General features: G+C 35.5%; 1 protein-coding gene across 2 annotated transcripts in view; it reads left to right on the top strand.

The window, feature by feature from the left end:
- The window catches only part of Nipped-A (Transcription-associated protein Nipped-A), a 375844-nt gene that overhangs the window by 54827 nt on the left and 303330 nt on the right, over positions 1-17687 (top strand). For both annotated transcript variants that reach the window (XM_075378320.1, XM_075378311.1), the window contains 2 exons: positions 10068-10201; positions 11187-11338. In XM_075378320.1, the coding sequence (XP_075234435.1) occupies positions 10068-10201; positions 11187-11338 (286 nt within the window). The remainder of the gene's footprint in view (positions 1-10067; positions 10202-11186; positions 11339-17687) is intronic.

Below are 17687 nucleotides of genomic sequence, written 5' to 3'. Positions count from 1 at the left end.
AAGCGACTTTTGGTCAGGTGATTTTAGAGTAATTAACTCAGCGTCAAATAATGGGCAGGCAGGAGTAGGTTTCGTGATGAACAAGAAGATAGGGAGGAGAGTGGAGTATTTCAAAACGCATAGCGATAGAAACATTGTTATAAGAATAAAATCAAAACCTAAACCGACAACGATTGTTAACGTCTATATGCCTACAAGCGCCCATGATGATGATGAGGTAGAATGTGTATACGAAGAGATTGATGAAGCAATTAAACATGTAAAAGGAGATGAAAATTTAATAATAGTTGGTGATTGGAATGCAAGCATTGGAAAAGGCAAGGAAGGAAACATAGTGGGTGAATACGGGCTGGGCAAAAGGAATGAAAGAGGGGACCGACTTATAGAGTTTTGCACGAAGTATAATTTAGTAATTGCCAACACCCAATTTAAAAATCATAATAGAAAAATATACACTTGGAAAAAGCCAGGCGATACTGCAAGGTATCAGATAGATTATATCATGGTTAAGCAAAGATTTAGAAATCAACTCGTTGACTGCAAAACTTACCCCGGAACAGACATTGATAGCGACCATAATTTGGTGATTGGTGATTTGGTGATTTAACAAAAGTAGATTGGGGTTTAAAAACCTGAAGAAAAGGTGTCAGATGAATCGGTGGAATTTAGAGAAGCTTGAGGAAGAGGAGGTAAAGAAGATTTTTGAGGAGGACATCGCAAGAGGTCTGAGTAAAAAAGATAAGGTAGAAAATGTAGAAGAAGAATGGGAGAATGTTAGAAAGGAAATTCTTAAATCAGCAGAAGCAAACTTAGGCGGAATAAAGAGAACTGGTAGAAAACCTTGGATTTCAGACGATATATTGCAGCTGATGGATGAATGTAGAAAATATAAGAATGCTAGTGATGAAGAAAGTAAAAGGAACTATCGAAAATTAAGAAATACTATAAACAGGAAGTGCAAACTAGCGAAAGAAGAGTGGATTAAAGAAAAGTGTTCAGAAGTGGAAAGAGAATGAACATTGGTAAAATAGACGGAGCATACAGGAAAGTTAAGAAAAATTTTTTGGTACATAAATTAAAATCTAATATTGTGTTAAATAAAGATGTACACTGAATTAAAATATGAAAGGAAAGGTCGATAGGTGGGTGGAATATATTGAAGAGTTATACGGAGGAAATGAATTAGAAAATGGGTTATAGAGGAAGAAGAGGAAGTTGAGGAGGATGAAATGGGAGAAACAATACTGAGATCTGAATTTAAGAGAGCATTAAAAGATTTAAATGGCAGAAAGGCTCCTGGAATAGACGGAATACCTGTAAAATTACTGCGCAGTGCAGGTGAGGAAGCGATTGATAGATTATACAAACTGGTGTGTAATATTTATGAAAAAGGGGAATTTCCGTCAGACTTCAAAAAAAGTGTTATAGTCATGATACCAAAGAAAGCAGGGGCAGATAAATGTGAAGAATACAGAACAATTAGTCTAACTAGTCATGCATCAAAAATATTAACTAGAATTCTATACAGAAGAATTGAGAGGAGAGTGGAAGAAGTGTTAGGAGAAGACCAATTTGGTTTCAGGAGAAGTATAGGGACAAGGGAAGCAATTTTAGGTCTCAGATTAATAGTAGAAGGAAGATTAAAGAAAAACAAACCAACAAACTTGGTGTTTATAGACCTAGAAAAGGCATTCGATAACGTAGACTGGAATAAAATGTTCAGCATTTTAAAAAAATTAGGGTTCAAATACAGAGATAGAAGAACAATTGCTAACATGTACAGGAACCAAACAGCAACAGTAATAATCGAAGAACATAAGAAAGAAGCCGTAATAATAAGAAAGGGAGTCCGACAAGGATGTTCCCTATCTCCGTTACTTTTTATTCTTTACATGGAACTAGCAGTTAATGATGTTAAAGAACAATTTAGATTCAGAGTAACAGTACAAGGTGAAAAGATAAAGATGCTACGATTTGCTGATGATATAGTAATTCTAGCCGAGAGTAAAAAGGATTTAGAAGAAACAATGAACGGCATAGATGAAGTCCTACGCAAGAACTATTGCATGAAAATAAACAATAACAAAACAAAAGTAATGAAATGTAGTAGAAATAACAAAGATGGACCACTGAATGTGAAAATAGGAGGAGAAAAGATTATGGAGGTAGAAGAATTTTGTTATTTGGGAAGTAGAATTACTAAAGATGGACGAAGCAGGAGCGATATAAAATGCCGAATAGCACAAGCGAAACGAGCCTTCAGTAAGAAATATAATTTGTTTACATCAAAAATTAATTTAAATGTCAGGAAAAGATTTTTGAAAGTATATGTTTGGAGTGTCGCTTTATATGGAAGTAAAACTTGGACAATCGGAGTATCTGAGAAGAAAAGATTAGAAGCTTTTGAAATGTGGTGCTATAGGAGAATGTTAAAAATCAGATGGGTGATTAAAGTGACAAATGAAGAGGTATTGCGGCAAATAGATGAAGAAAGAAGCATTTGGAAAAATAGAGTTAAAAGAAGAGACAGACTTATAGGCCACATAATACGGCATCCTGGAATAGTCGCTTTAATATTGGAAGGACAGGTAGAAGGGAAAAATTGTGTAGGCAGGCCACGTTTGGAGTATGTAAAACAAATTGTTGGGAATGTAGGATGTAGAGGGTATACTGAAATGAAACGACTGGCACTAGATATGGAATCTTGGAGAGCTGTATCAAACCAGTCAAATGACTGAAGACAAAAAAAAAAAAAGAAATAGATATGAAGAAAAAGAATAATACGAAAAAAGGTTGTATAATCGGTTCTTTAGTCAATAAAGCTGTAGATCTATTTCCATTTGAGGTGCATATTCTGGGTTACAATTATTGCGGACCGGGTACAAAATTAGATAAAGGCATAAATAAATTGGATGATGCTTGTAAACTGCACGATATAACTAATTCAAAATTCAGATATATTCAGATAATAAAACGAGATCGACAGCTGATAAAGCACTAGCCGAAAAAGCTTGGGAACATGTGATTGTGCCGAATAGCAGTTTGACTGAAAGAGTGGTGGCTTACGCTGTAACTATTGTGATGAAACTTAAATCTAAATTTGGCGGTAGATTGAAACTGAAAAGGGGCAGCAGATTAAGATTAAAGAAAGGCAGTGGTACTGCTAAGAGAAAAGTTGTTAGTAAAAAGAAATAAAAAATAGATTTAATACTAAAACACACTTTATATGATTACGAATTAGTTGAATGTGCAAAACAGTTGAAAATTCCACATTTCAGAGGTGTTTTTTGCGAGACACTTACCAAAAAATATTAGAAAAATCTGATGTGGACATCACATAACTTCCTTGTACATCTATTAAATTACATATACACATTTTTGCCGCAATTTATTTAAACTTTAGATGAAAGTACTTTATTTGAAAGTAAGATACGATCCTCCAATTCATTAATAAAAGTGTACAGTTACACAATTACTAAAATATTAATTTTTATTATTATCAAATACTTATACAATTATTAATTCAACAGTCTTACCTGAAATATCAGAGTAAAAGTTAAAACAAATAAAAAAGGAGATTAAATCTGAAGACTGAAATTTTTTGTGATCACAATACTTCCTTTACTTCATACAAGGAAGTAAAAATGAACGCACTATAGTCAATTTGGATTCTTCAAACGGATAAGGTACACATTGGATTTGTTTTTAAAAAAATTGATGAAAATGTAGAGTATTTTAATAGTATCGGCGATCTACAGAATTGCCCGCTACAGAATTGATGAATTATTTTGTTGAAACCAGTGTAACATACAATGATACTAGATATCAAGCCTATGACGATGTAATTTGCGGTCAATTATGTTTAGAGTTTTTATGCGGATTATTGGGAATAGTAGATTAATATTTGTATTATTTTTTTCTCCACTAGAGAGGTAATATGTCGCAGCATAAATTTTGGATTGGAGGGAGGTAATAGTTCAGTAATTAAAAGGAGATTTTTCCCCTCTAATCGATCTTTCAAAATGACAATATGAAATGGGTTTACAATGGTTGATATTGGGTAACATTCTACCGAATGTTGAAGAAAATAAAAACTATAAATTGTGTTTTATATTTGATGAAGATCTGAAAAAAGATGAAAACAGCAATTATTGCTAAGTAAAAAATGTTACATAACCATACCAATGAGCGATTATGAGATTGATGGTATCTGAGAATATATATAGACAAAAATGAAAAACAATAAGCGAACAGTTTCCATTAAAGCAAACCACACTACATTACAGACTGGAATTTAAAGCACAGCTTGGATAGATTTTTCAGATAAAGATTGCAGTCTAATGGGTTACAGATCGAGACTACTCAAACCAAATGTAACATGTATCGGATCAGCCGATAAATATCACCTTGTAAATGTAATAGCTATAAAATGCAATATTATTACAGGTAATTTCAAAGACGGTGATGAAGACAATTTTTTAAATGCGTTCCCATTAACCATCGACCCTGGTTGTATGATTGAAGAAGCCTATCGAATACTGTATTTTTATTGGTAGATTTGAAAGAAATTAGCAATTTAGAGATACAATTGATCGTTCAAAATGACAGTTTATTAAATATACGAGGCGAACAAGTCAACTTGATGGTGTTATTGAGAATATCTAAATTATAAACTATTACAACTAAATTTTTATTCATCATAAAGAGATACAATATGCCTTATTTATCCAATAATGCTGATGATGTTTTGTTAAAAAACATTACAAGTTGAGTGAAGAAAAAAAGTTAAAATCTCTAGTATTTGAAATCGGTGATGGAAAAATAAAATCTGTCTGCGGCTAAAAGCAATACAGTATTGAAATTGAAAATTCATTTTCTTAATATAGATTCTTTAATGAATCATTTAACTGTTCAAAAATATAAACATCAAGACTAATCATTAACATATAAACAATACTATGAACATTCTCCGGATGTAAATAGATTCAAACCGGATGTAAATAGATAGCAATAAAAATGTGTGTACGCACTTCAAAAATTGGGAACTTCACGATTATGCAAACATTCCTCAAACAACTAATGTTGAGTGTAAAATCATCTTCACAGTTAAACAAACAACGTTGATGTTATAGTTGGTTTACAAATCGATAGGGAAAATAACACTGTTAAAAATATGTCAAAATTTGATTCTTGTAAAGTGAGAAATTGTGAAAAAGTGATGATAAGTTCAACCTCGTATCCACAACTAGATTTACATGAGAGACAGAAGTTGATGTATAAAATGTTTGCAGACTTTCAATAATCTTATTATAAAAATGCTGAGTCACTGTAACATTTTCAGATTTCAAAAACAATTATCCGTTTTACGTGATTGTTCTCAGCAAGATGAATGAAGTAGGCGATATTGATTGAAAATTAAAATAGAAACAAGAGAATTTCAAGCTCATCACAACAGCATATTGCTTATTGATATACGAGAATACAGTCGTTTATTAACCATTAATTGGTAATGTGAAAAACAAGAATAGGCGGTTAGGGTTTTTTTAACACACATACTATTGTCCCTTATGTATGACAAGAAAATAATTAACATTATTATATACGTGCATAAACTATTGTCATTTTTATATGAAAGTGAAATAATTAGCGTTGTTATAAGAGAGATGATATATAAATTAAAAAAATAAAATATGTATATATATATATATATATATATATAAAATTTTAAATAGGGGAGAGACTGGCCCAAGCTGCGTCTGTGCTGCGGTCCACACGATTACGTACTACCAAAGCCTCCAAACGAATATTGTCGGATATTTTGGATCGAAACTTTTTTGCTTTTTGATTGCATCGTCTGTTCCTCGGCCATTCAGCATATCATCCAGTCCCAGAGACTTTTTTGCCATTTTTGTAAATAGACAAGCGAAACCGCTTAAAAAAAGCGGCCTCATGCAACACAGTTGGCTGTCTGATTACTTTCTTCTGCATCCATAATAAGGCAATACATCGCATCGTATGAGCCATGTATCATATCTAATATAATGAAGTGATGATTTTAATTTTTTTTTTTTGTCTTCAGTCATTCGACTGGTTTGATTCAGCTCTCCAAGATTCCCTATCTAGTGCTAGTCGTTAAATTTTGGTATACCCCCTACATCCTACATCCCTAACAATTTGTTAGGGCAAATTCCAAATATTTTCCAAATGGCATTTTATATCGCTCCTGCTTCATCCATCTTTAGTAATTCTACTTCCCAAATAACAAAATTCTTCTGCCTCCATAATCTTTTCTCCTCCTATTTTCACATTTAGTGGTCAATCTTTGTAATTTCTACTACATTTCATTACTTTCGTTTTGTTCTTGTTTATTTTCATGCAATAGTTCTTGTGTAGGACTTCATCCATGCCATTCATTGTTTCTTCTAAATCCTTTTTACTCTCAGCTAGAATTACTATATCATCAGCAAATCGTAGCATCTTTAACTTTTCACCTTGTACTGTTACTCCGAATCTAAATTGTTCTTTAACATCATTAACTGCTAGTTCCTCGTAAAGATTAAAAAATAACAGGGATAGGGAACATCCTTGTCAGACTCCCTTTCTTATTACGGCTTCTTTCTTATGTTCTTCAATTATTACTGTTGCTGCTTGATTCCTGTAAATGTTAGCAATTGTTCTTTTATTTCTGTATTTGAACACTATTTTTTTTTAAATACTGAACATTTTATTCCAGTCTACGTTATCGAATGCCTTTTCCAGGTCTATAAATGCCAAGTACGAGTATGTTGGTTTGTTTTTCTTTAATCTTCCTTCTACTATTAATCTGAGCACTAAAACTGCTTCCTTTGTCCTAATACATTTCCTGAAACCAAATTGCTCCTTTCCTAACACTTCTTCCACTTTCCTCTTAGTTCTTCTGTACAGAATTCTAGTTAAGATTTTTGGTGCATGAGTAGTTAAGCTATTGGTTCTGTATTCTTCACATATATCTGCTCCTGCTCTCTTTGGTATCATGACTATAACACTCTTTTTGAAGTCTAACGGAACTTCCCCTTTTTGTAAATATTACATACTAGTTTGTATAATCTATCTATTGCTTCCTCACTTCCACTGTGCAGTAATTCTGCAGGTATTCCATCTATTCCAGGAGCCTTTCTGCCATTCAAATCTTTTAATGCTCTCTTAAATTCAGATCTCAGTATTGTATCTCCCCTTTCATTCTCTTCGACTTCCTATTCTTTCTCTATAACAACATTTTCTAATTCATTTCCTCCGTATAACTCTTCAATATATTCCACCCACCTATCGACCTTTCCTTTCATATTTTAATTCAGTGTACATCTTTATTTAACACATTATTAGATTTTAATTTATGTACCAAAAAATTTTTCTTAACTTTCCTGTATGCTCCGTCTATTTTACCAATGTTCATTTCTCTTTCCACTTCTGAACACTTTTCTTTAATCCACTCTTCTTTCGCTAGTTTGCACTTCCTGTTTATAGTATTTCTTAATTTTCGATAGTTCCTTTTACTTTCTTCATCACTAGCATTCTTATATTTTCTACATTCATCCATCAGCTGCAATATATCGTCTGAAACCCAAGGTTTTCTACCAGTTCTCTTTGTTCCGCCTAAGTTCGCTTCTGCTGATTTAAGAATTTCCTTTTTAACATTCTCCCATTCTTGTTCTACATTTCTACCTTATCTTTTTTACTCAGACCTCTTGCGATGTCCTCCTCAAAAATCTTCTTTACCTACCTCCTCTTATGATTTTAATAAACATAACTTATTGTTGTTAGCTTTCAATATGTATAATAGGCATATAAATAAAGCATCATTTTTTTATTACTATTGATTGATGGATCAAAGGTCATGTTTGTATTAAAAATAATTGATAAAAAAAAGAATTATTATTTCATTTAATCAATAATTGACAGCTGTATACAATGCGGGGAATTCCCTGTCATCATCGATAGGCTATAGTATATTATAATAAAATACATTAGTGATGCAGATCATGCAAAATAAACTGTTTCATCAATAAATTTACTGTATTTTGTTGCGTTATTATGAAATATTTTGGCGGTGAAGATCTTCACCACCTAATTAGATACATTAAAATGTTGTTAAGAAATCCCTGACTAATGATGATGATGTCATCAACAGTCTGTAGTATGTTATAATAAAATAGATTTAATAACAAACTACGATTATTGATGCAGAACATAAATGTATATTTCCGATGATGAATATGTGATGTTAAATTTACATAGTAAAAGAGTGGATTTTGCTAAAAAATGTATATTGAAAGATGGGAGTTAAAAAGATGGTCTTGCTTGGACACGCCAGCTTTCTGTGAAAGAAAGGTTGACATTGCTCAAAGGTAGTTTTGATGCAGAACCTAAACATTCTGTATTACTAATAGTACTCTGTGAAAGTTTAATTAACTTTTTATTACAAAATCATATTTTTTGTTGTGCATCTTAAATGCATAATAATGGACATAACTAGTATGACACAACAACAAATAGCTTCTGAGTTTGGTGTTGAACTGGAACAGTAAATGCTATTTTAAAACAATCTTAAAGAAACTGGTTCCATTTCACTTCAAAGGCAAGGCAAATGTGGCAGTAGAAGAAAAACTATTTCAACTCAGGATCGGTTATTAGTGAGCAAAAGTAAACTTGATCCAAAATTATCTTCTGTGGACTTAAATCGAGAATTAGCAATCCCTGGAACAGATTTACATGACAATGTTAGACTCCAATTTCTTGTAGCTGGACAGAAAGCTTGTCAACCAGCTAAAAAGCACCTTTTAACACCAGCATTGTGTAAAAAGAAGCTCTTGTGGGCCATAGCACATGCTAACTGGATCAAAGAAAACTAGAAAAATGTTATGGTTTTCAATGAGTCATATTTTTATGTTCAGAGGTAAAAGGCTCCATATGTTAGAAAAGCATCAGATGAAAATATATCACTGGCCCATGTTCAACATAAAAATTCCCAGAAAAAAGTCTTAGGGTTGCTTCACATTTTAAAGCCCTTGTTCAATACTTCCAATATTTGGATTAATTTACACAATACAATGTTATTTATATTTGGTTTTCAATATATTAACAAGAGTTGGAGTAGTTATAAGAATTAAATACGCTGCATATCATCAATGGAGACTGGTTCACTACTTCAATGTACCTTCTGCAAATTGACAGGTTCAAAAAAAATATATACTACTTTACTTATAGTTAATCTGTGCTTATTATGTGTAATGATATGATATTAATTTTTATTCTTTATTTATGCTATTATTAAATGATAATAGTATTATATAATTTTATAATAATGAGTATATTATTTCATAATAAACCAAAAAATTATATAGCTGCTGAGACCAATGAAATTTTATTGAATTCATCTGAGGGAGAAAGTATGGAGTACAGATCCGTCATTTCAGTTTTGGAAGTAAATAATGCAGTGCAATATCCAGGAGAGTTTCTCAACACACTCAATCCATACAGCTTTTCAGCACACAGACTTCCTCTAAAAGTCATCAATTACGTTGCTGTGAAATCTTTGTCCTCCAAAATGGTGAACTGGAACATGATTACATACAAAACCTATCCAGAAAAATGTAGTCAAAGCCATAATTATGATTGGCTGTGCCTGAGGAGAGTTGGTTTCCATTCCTCACATACCACTAATACCTTCTAACTACCCATTCAAGTTCTAAAGCATGCAATTTCCAATTAAAATCTGTTTTGCAATAACAATAGTCAGAAGGACAGTCATTTAAAGTTGCAGGAATCGATTTAAGAGAAGACTGTTTTTTCCATGGTCAATTGTATGTGCCTGCTCCAGAGTAAATTCTCTATCAATTTTAGTGATTTTAATAGTGGAAGGACTACTAACGTTAGTATACAAAGAGGTTCTGACCTAATTTTCTCAGGCAAAGCTGTGATGGGTAGCTTGAAAAATCTTCATAAATGTTTTGAAAATTTGGACAAGAGAAATGTTCTTTGCATTAATTTTTTTCTTACTTTATTTTAAGCAAATGTTTTTTTCTCTTTAGTAAAGCGCAGCAGTCGTCTACAGTGCAAACTTCAGGAGGAGTGCCCAGTGGGACAACTGGACCATTAGGAATTGACAAGGCAGAAGAGAAACCCATTGTTAATCCACAAACTGGCCTTCTTGAACCAATATCTGGTATGTTTTTTACAGTCTATCATATTTATATTTGTTTAAGAATTGTTATATTATAATAATAATAATAATAATTAACACACAAGTAACATTTAATAATATTATTGTATTATATAAATAATAAGAAATATAACAAAGATTTAGACTATTCTTTCACTACTACCAATGGTGAAACTAGATATGTATTCTTTAACTTAGTGTGAATTTGAATATCTGGTACTTTAATTTGACTCAAGATTAGCTTAAGATAATAATTTGTTTGAATCATTTGTTCATATGTGAAAGGTATTTCTATATAGGGTTCTTTCCTTTTTCTTATATATTTATAATTCCTGTTACAGTAAAGCCACATTTATATTTACTGCACCAATACTACATAGCTACATAGCCAATATTTTCATAACTACATAGCTAAATTTTTGATGGAGTATTGAAAGCACTGTAAGTTCATTTGATGATACAGCATTTATATCTGAATCCCATTTGACTTGTGGAAAACAAGTCAGAACATTAGAATGCTCCATTTATAGCTGTTATGAGCGTATAAAGCATGTAAGGGTGTTTGAATAGAGCATTTAATACTCTTTTTTAACTAGCAGTTTGATCTAGAGAATTTTGGTAAGTTTATTTTAATACAGCTGCCATTTTGAAATCTGCTGATGGAAAATTTATACATTTATTTTTCTCATTAAGAATCTTTCACTAAAATATCCAGTAGAAGTGAAACTAATTGTTTCCAGGTAATTAACCATTTGCCTGGAGTTTCTATGAGTCCAGTACTCTGCATAGTGGCTTATTTATTAATTTTAAATGTTCAAAGTGATGTTTGGTATTTTATCACTGCTGAAAGTGTTAAGTTTGAATTCAATTACAATTATAGATTTTTCGTTTTTCCTAAACTGTTGTTACAATGTTGTGTAAATGTTATGTGGTTTGTGATATGGTTATTGAAACTGGTAATTTATTTTATTTTGTATGTGCTATATAGGAATAAAGAATGATGATCGTGAACCTGGTAAAGTTAAATTTGGATTTCCTACATCACAGGCTGCCAATTATAGTGTAGCAGACTGCAGATTGCTTGTAAAAACATTGGTCTGCGGAGTAAAAAATATTACGTGGCGATGTGCTTCATTCAAAGTTAGTGTTCTTATATGAATTTTTTTTTAGATACCAATATTCATAAATTCTTTATTTCTCCTTCAATACAACAAGAAATTTTTATACATTCAAAAAACAAAAAGTAACATAACTTATTACAAAACAAGAATAAGAAAAAACTCTTTCATGGTAGATGAAAATTTACTTCATGAAATAATCCAGTTTGCTTTTTCAAAATTGGACTGTTGATTTATCCCTTTATAGCTGTTAGATATTTGCATTTGAATATTAGCTATAGATATTTGGTGAATCATTAATGTACTGATTCCATAACTTTAACTTTACACAATGTAACTTTAAAGTTAATAATTTTTAAAAAATTATGGTGTAGATGATTACTATTAACACAAAGTGAGACTACCTTGAGCTTTCAGGCTTTAAGCCCAAATTTGATTACAGCAAATATTTGGACATGGAAAAAGTTTGTGCAAAATTAGTCATAAAAAACCTCACTGTTGAACAGAAAACAACAGGGTGAAAGAGTGCCGCAATCTTCTATGGCGAATTGAAACTGTTCCTGATTTTCTAAAAACTGTTATTACTGGTGATGAATCTTGGATGTTTGAGTACAACCCAGAAACAAAACGCCAGAGCAAGAAGTGGCAGACTTCAAACTCATCACATTCCAAAAAAGTGAAAATGAGCAAATCAAAACAATGCTAATTTGTTTCTTTGATAGTAATGGCATTCATTGTCCATAAGGAGTTTTTGCCTACAGGACAGACTGTAAATCAATGTGTTTACTGAGACCTTCTTGAAAGATTGTAGAAAAGAGTTGCCCATGTAAAATCAGCATCAAAGACAACTGGATGCTGCATCATGACAATGCACCTTGTTACACTGCACTCTCAATTAATAAGTTTTTTGCCAAAGAAAACATTCCTGTAGTTCCTCAACCACCTTATTCAACTACTAGAGTCCCTGCAACTTTAAAAAAACACCTCCAAGGACACCATTTTGGAATAGTAAAAAACATTTTTAAAAATGTAACCGACCATCTAAAGGATATTCCAGTTTCTGAGTTCCAACACTGCTATGAAGAGTGGGAAAAATGTTTGCGTGGCTTCCCAAGAGAACTATTTTGAAGGTGATAGAGTCCATGTATAATTGTATTACAAATAAAAGTTTTTCTGAACCAGTCTCATTACTTTACTTACAAACCTCGTAAAAGACTAGTTTTAGCCAATTGTAAAGAATAGTCCTACCTGTCTGTCACATATCATATGCTTTTACCAGCTTTAAACTAAAAAAAAAATAATTATAAAAAAATAATACCTCCATCTCTTTTAGTTTAATTGTGTTATGTACAAAACCAAAAAATACATAAACATAGCAGTAACTTCCACAAACTTCAAAAAATCACAGAACGCATTTAACTAATGCTATCACTTAAAGTTCAGTTCTACCAGTCATTTATTGAAATTATATCTAGTTTTACAGTAGCATGCAAATTCTGTGTGTCTTGAATATATAATAATTGATATCATTATTATCAAAGAAATCGTTTGAAAATTGTTTATCTTTCTGGACATAATAGTATGATACAACATCAAATAGCTTTTGAATATTGTGCTGGACTAGGGACAGTGAATACTTTTTTAAAACAATTTAGGGAATTTTTTTGTTGAGGCTATACTGCTTGACCACATCCATTCTTTAATTTTTCTGTATATTTAAGATTGTTTGGCGTATACTTTTGTATGGTAGGGAAAGAGGAAACACTGGGGAAGAGGAAAAAGATAAGATCGATGTTTTTGAAGTGTGGGTCTGGAGCAGTTGACAGAGTAAGTAACCTAGATGTATTAAGAAGAATAAATAAATGTAGAAAAATATTGGTGAATCTCAGAAGGAGAAAAGGAAATTAGATCAGGCATATAATCAGAGGAAAAAAAATAATAAATACAGTTCTTGATGGCTTCATTCAAGGTGAAGAAAGAAGAGAAAGGAAGAGACTAAATTTAATAAATGACATAAAGATCGGAATGGAATGGAATGCAAGAATGGCGAGAGTTTCATTATTTCTCCCTACAGATCGCATAGCCTAGACAATGTCCCTTGCTGCTGTATCTTTCTATTATCAGGCGGGTTATTGGATGTTATTTACTGGGAATTATTAATTTTAAGTTTTTTTTATGGATGGATTTGGTGATTTGCGTCCCTATCCGTATGGACCAGCATGAAAATTATTATTTACTGGGTCTGACCATGGGAGATTGAGGCTTTCGAGCCTCATTCTCCTGGCATGATTGCCCTGCAGTCCGTTCGCTGAAGTCCTTTCGGGCTAGCAGGAATATGCCTATCAGGGTCCTAGTTATTTTGGAGGAAACAATGCGCCCCCCTTCACCAGATGGAGTCACATGTGCTGACTTAATTAAATTGTAAGTTTTGAGGATAGTTGGTAGAAAGGAGGATTGTAGATCTTCTTCTTTTGTGCTGCCCTTCGTGCTGTTTCTCTGCTGGGCTCTTCTACCAGACTTCAGTCCATGGTGGTAAGTTGTGTTGTGGGTCTTCTTTCTTCTTTCATAGGTTTCTTCTTTGGCTTACACTTTCTGTGAGTTGGCAGTAATCAAATTACACACCACTAACCTTAAAAGTCCCAAGGCCCTAAAGGGCTGAATGAGGGAAAGTGCAGGTTTCTTCTTTCTTCTTTGTGCAGTTTTCGTCTGGTGGCTGCTTGGCCCATTCCTACTGCCCATTCTTTTTTCTTGAAAGGTTAAAGGAAGTAACGAACAATGGGGTTAAAATTTGCAGTTGCGGTTTGGGAGCGGCAATCGCCTTGATATTTAAAGTAGTAAGAGGTGGAGTACTTACATAAACATAATCAACAAGTCATCCAGACACACTTGTGTCCAGGAAGGGATTGGGGGACTGCATGGCTACTGTCAATTGCCTATGTTGTGTTGACCGTGGAATCTAGAACATAAGAAACAGATATGCACACAAAAAAAAACAAAAAGGTTTTATTTTATTTTGTTTGGTAAGGAAAGGAAGGGAAAAGGCAATAGTTTTCTTAGGTTCGGTGGTTACAACAAACTGTCCTATGATTGGGATTGTATGTAGCCTGGTGTATATTATTTTTTCTTTGGGATATCTACTGGGATTGTAACATCGCTTAAATGTAAGAAGCGCCTAAATTCTCCAGAAACTGCTTTCGCTTGTTGTTTGGCATACTTTGTGGGCAGTGTGTGATCGCGGATATTTGGCTTACCTTTGGCTCATTTCTGGGTCAGTTTTGAGTTGTTTGAGTCCTCGGATCCCCGGCTTAAATCTGGGAAAAAAATGTTTATATATATATATAAATATACACATATATTTACATACGTACCATTTACGGCCTCTTCGTGGGATGTTGTGGAGTGTTGTTACAATTTTTACAAAAATTTAATTATAAAAACGGTCTTTTTCGGGGCCCGAATTTTCGCGCGGTTTCCATTTATAGGTTATGCGATATACCGCGTGGTTTGTCGAATACAGCGTGAGGCCGTTTTCGTACACCCTGTGGAGTAGGGTCCTCTCGGCCGGCAGATGTCCCGAAGATGGCTGGCTGTGTTCGGACACGGCCGCTCTCCCGAACATCTGCGCGCCTGCGCCTCCCCCACTTCGGTTACGGTTTTTAGTCCCTCATCGTGGCGAAGAGTGGCGTTTCTGACGAACAACGGTGCTCCAAATATCGTCCGTAACGCTATGTTTTGGACGGCTTCCAATTTCTTTTGAAGCGTGGAGTTCAACTAGGCTCTCCATGCCGGGTAAGCGTATGTTAGAATCGGCAGGACGTACAACCGAGAAATGAGCAGTTTGGTTGCCAGTGGATATGGGCTGGCACTGTTCAGTACTGGGTATAGTGAGGCTCTGATGGCTTTTGCCCTTTGGGCCACATATTTAACATGTTCTCCTAAGGTTAGCCGTTTATCTAGGACTACTCCCAGGTACTTGACTGTTTTCCCAAAGGGGATTCACTCCTGAGATTTCCAGCTGCCTGGCTGGAGCACGTGTCTTGTATGTGAACATCACGGCCACCGATTTTTCACCGTTGACCTTGATTCTCCAAATGTCGAGCCTCAGCTCTACTAGATCCAATTGCCTTTGGAGTCTCCCGATCGCGTAATCTACACTTCTGGATTCATAATAATATGCCGTGTCGTCTGCGAATAGAGCTTTTTTGACTCCTTCCGACAGCGGCATATCGTTGACGTAGGCCGTGTACAAGAACGGTGAAAGCGCTGCTCCTTTGTGGACTCCAGCGGATATTGTTCCGCTGGAAGTCCCCAGCGGAACTGGTGGAGGAGATTGTTCCCTCTACGCGTACAACAAATTGTCGGCCTAGTAAATAACACCGTATCAATTTGATATAGCGACAGCGATTGTCGAATGTGCGAGTTTATATAGCAAGCCGCTTTACCAAACTTTGAAAGGCTTTAGCCGCATCTAGAAAAACTGTAACCGCAGCCGTTTTTCTTCTAAATTGGTTCTTTCCTTCGTTTTTTTGTTCAGCCTGAACACTGAGAAGTTGTCTGAAACCGAGGCGACGTATTCGTTCTACGAATCCTCTCGATGTTTTGCCAGCAGCTGTTTCACTCAGTCCGTTTGATTATAAAAAGCCCTTTTATCATCGGGGGACAGGGTGATTCGGTATCTCCTCCTCAGTCGGCGCTTTTCTGCTATAGTGTCAGATATGTAAGGCGGGAGATTATTACGGGTATTCCTGGTGGCCTTTTCCGTAGAGCTCAGTCGTGGCCTTTTCTCGACAGAGCCTCAGTCATTGACGACGTTACACGTTCGACCGTGTCGTCGATTTCCTCCGGTGCGGTCAGGAGTTCAGGATGTACTGGCCTATAGTCCCGTTGGAGAGTTTCATAAAACCTTTTCCAATTCACTGACCTTCGGGGTATAGTCGGGAGGTCTCGGCCGCCCCCTGCTTGGCCTAGCTCCAATAAGACAGGAGAGTGGTCCGATCTGAGGTCTTCTATTGTTTCAATTACGGAATTGTTACCGCCTTCATGATTGCGATGTCGAGTACATCGGGTCTCGATCTGCCCGTTTGATGAACGAAGGTGGGCACCTCGAGGCCTATGACGGCTAACCGGTGTGCTCGTGCCCGTTCGTATAGCAACCTACCATTTGCACTTGTCAGATTGCTATTCCAAGACTCGTGCTTAGCGTTAAGGTCGCCCATCCTAATTTTCTAGCACGGCATCTAGATTTGCGCCGAGTACCGCTGAGTTTGGTTTATTATAAGCGGAAATCAGCCGTTACACCGTGCCTGGATGTTCTACATGTACACAAGTCTGCTGCATCACGTTAGTGTGGAGGTGGAACCGCATGTGTCTGTGGCGTCTGTGGGCTGAAATTGCAGTTCCGCCGCTGGTAGGCCGTTAGGATTGTACTGGCCTATCAGTCCTATACATAAAGTAGTTCTGAATGGTCAGTGGTTTGTTCGCGTTCAGACACGTCTCAGACAACAGTATCACGTCTATTAGTAGATCCTCGGCCAGACGGCAAAGTTCTGCCGTCTTGCCTACTACTGAATTGGCGTTCCACTGTAGCAGTCAGAGTGTTTGTCTAACCATGCCTAGATAGTAGGTTGATGAGGCACTCTATTAAGGACTGAATTAAATCCTTAAGAAATTTAACTTGAAGAAGGTGGGGGAGTGTGGCGAAAAATTTCAGTAAGACTTCTTTAATTGTCACTTTTGACAAGAAATCCGTACCGGAACTCTCCATCAGGGGTGCGGTCATGATTTTCTTGCCACTGGAGGGGGCACAGGTCGTTGTCGCCTTTTTTGTGGGGCGTGGGGCTTCCGGGACTTAGGTTGATTTGCCCGAGGTCGTAGGTTTGGCACCCGCCCGCTTTGACTTAGCCAATTGATAGGCTACTTTTTTTCAGAGCAAGTTTCGAAAAGCTTCAAAATTGATTGGAGCAGGCTTGTTTGGTTTTATTGCCTCCACCTTTTTTGTAGCGAGTGCCGGTTTGGGATTGGACGGTATGGGGTAGATGATTCCTCTTTTTCCACCGTCACCATTTCCGCTGGTAAAACTACCTGGGTGGGGGCTCGGTTTTCCCCTCCGGCGACTCATGCCCAGCTATGGCCGACTTTCTGGGTGCCCTTTTGCCTGTTTAGCTGTTCCTTATAATAAGGGCAGCCCCTGTAATTGGTGGCCGGGTGCGGCCTCTTACAGTTAGCATACAAGGTGGGCTCCTTGCGTAGCTTTAAGCATGTCACCATGCAGTGGTCACCACATTTCACACAGAGCTGTGTCCTGCGGCAATAGTTTGATGAGTGGCCGAACTTCTGGTATCTGTGGCATTGGGGTGGACCCTTCAAGATAC

Source organism: Lycorma delicatula, chromosome 1 (genome assembly GCF_047948215.1).
Source record: "Lycorma delicatula isolate Av1 chromosome 1, ASM4794821v1, whole genome shotgun sequence".
Lineage (NCBI taxonomy): Eukaryota > Metazoa > Arthropoda > Insecta > Hemiptera > Fulgoridae > Lycorma > Lycorma delicatula.
This window is presented reverse-complemented; position numbering and strand designations above follow the sequence as displayed.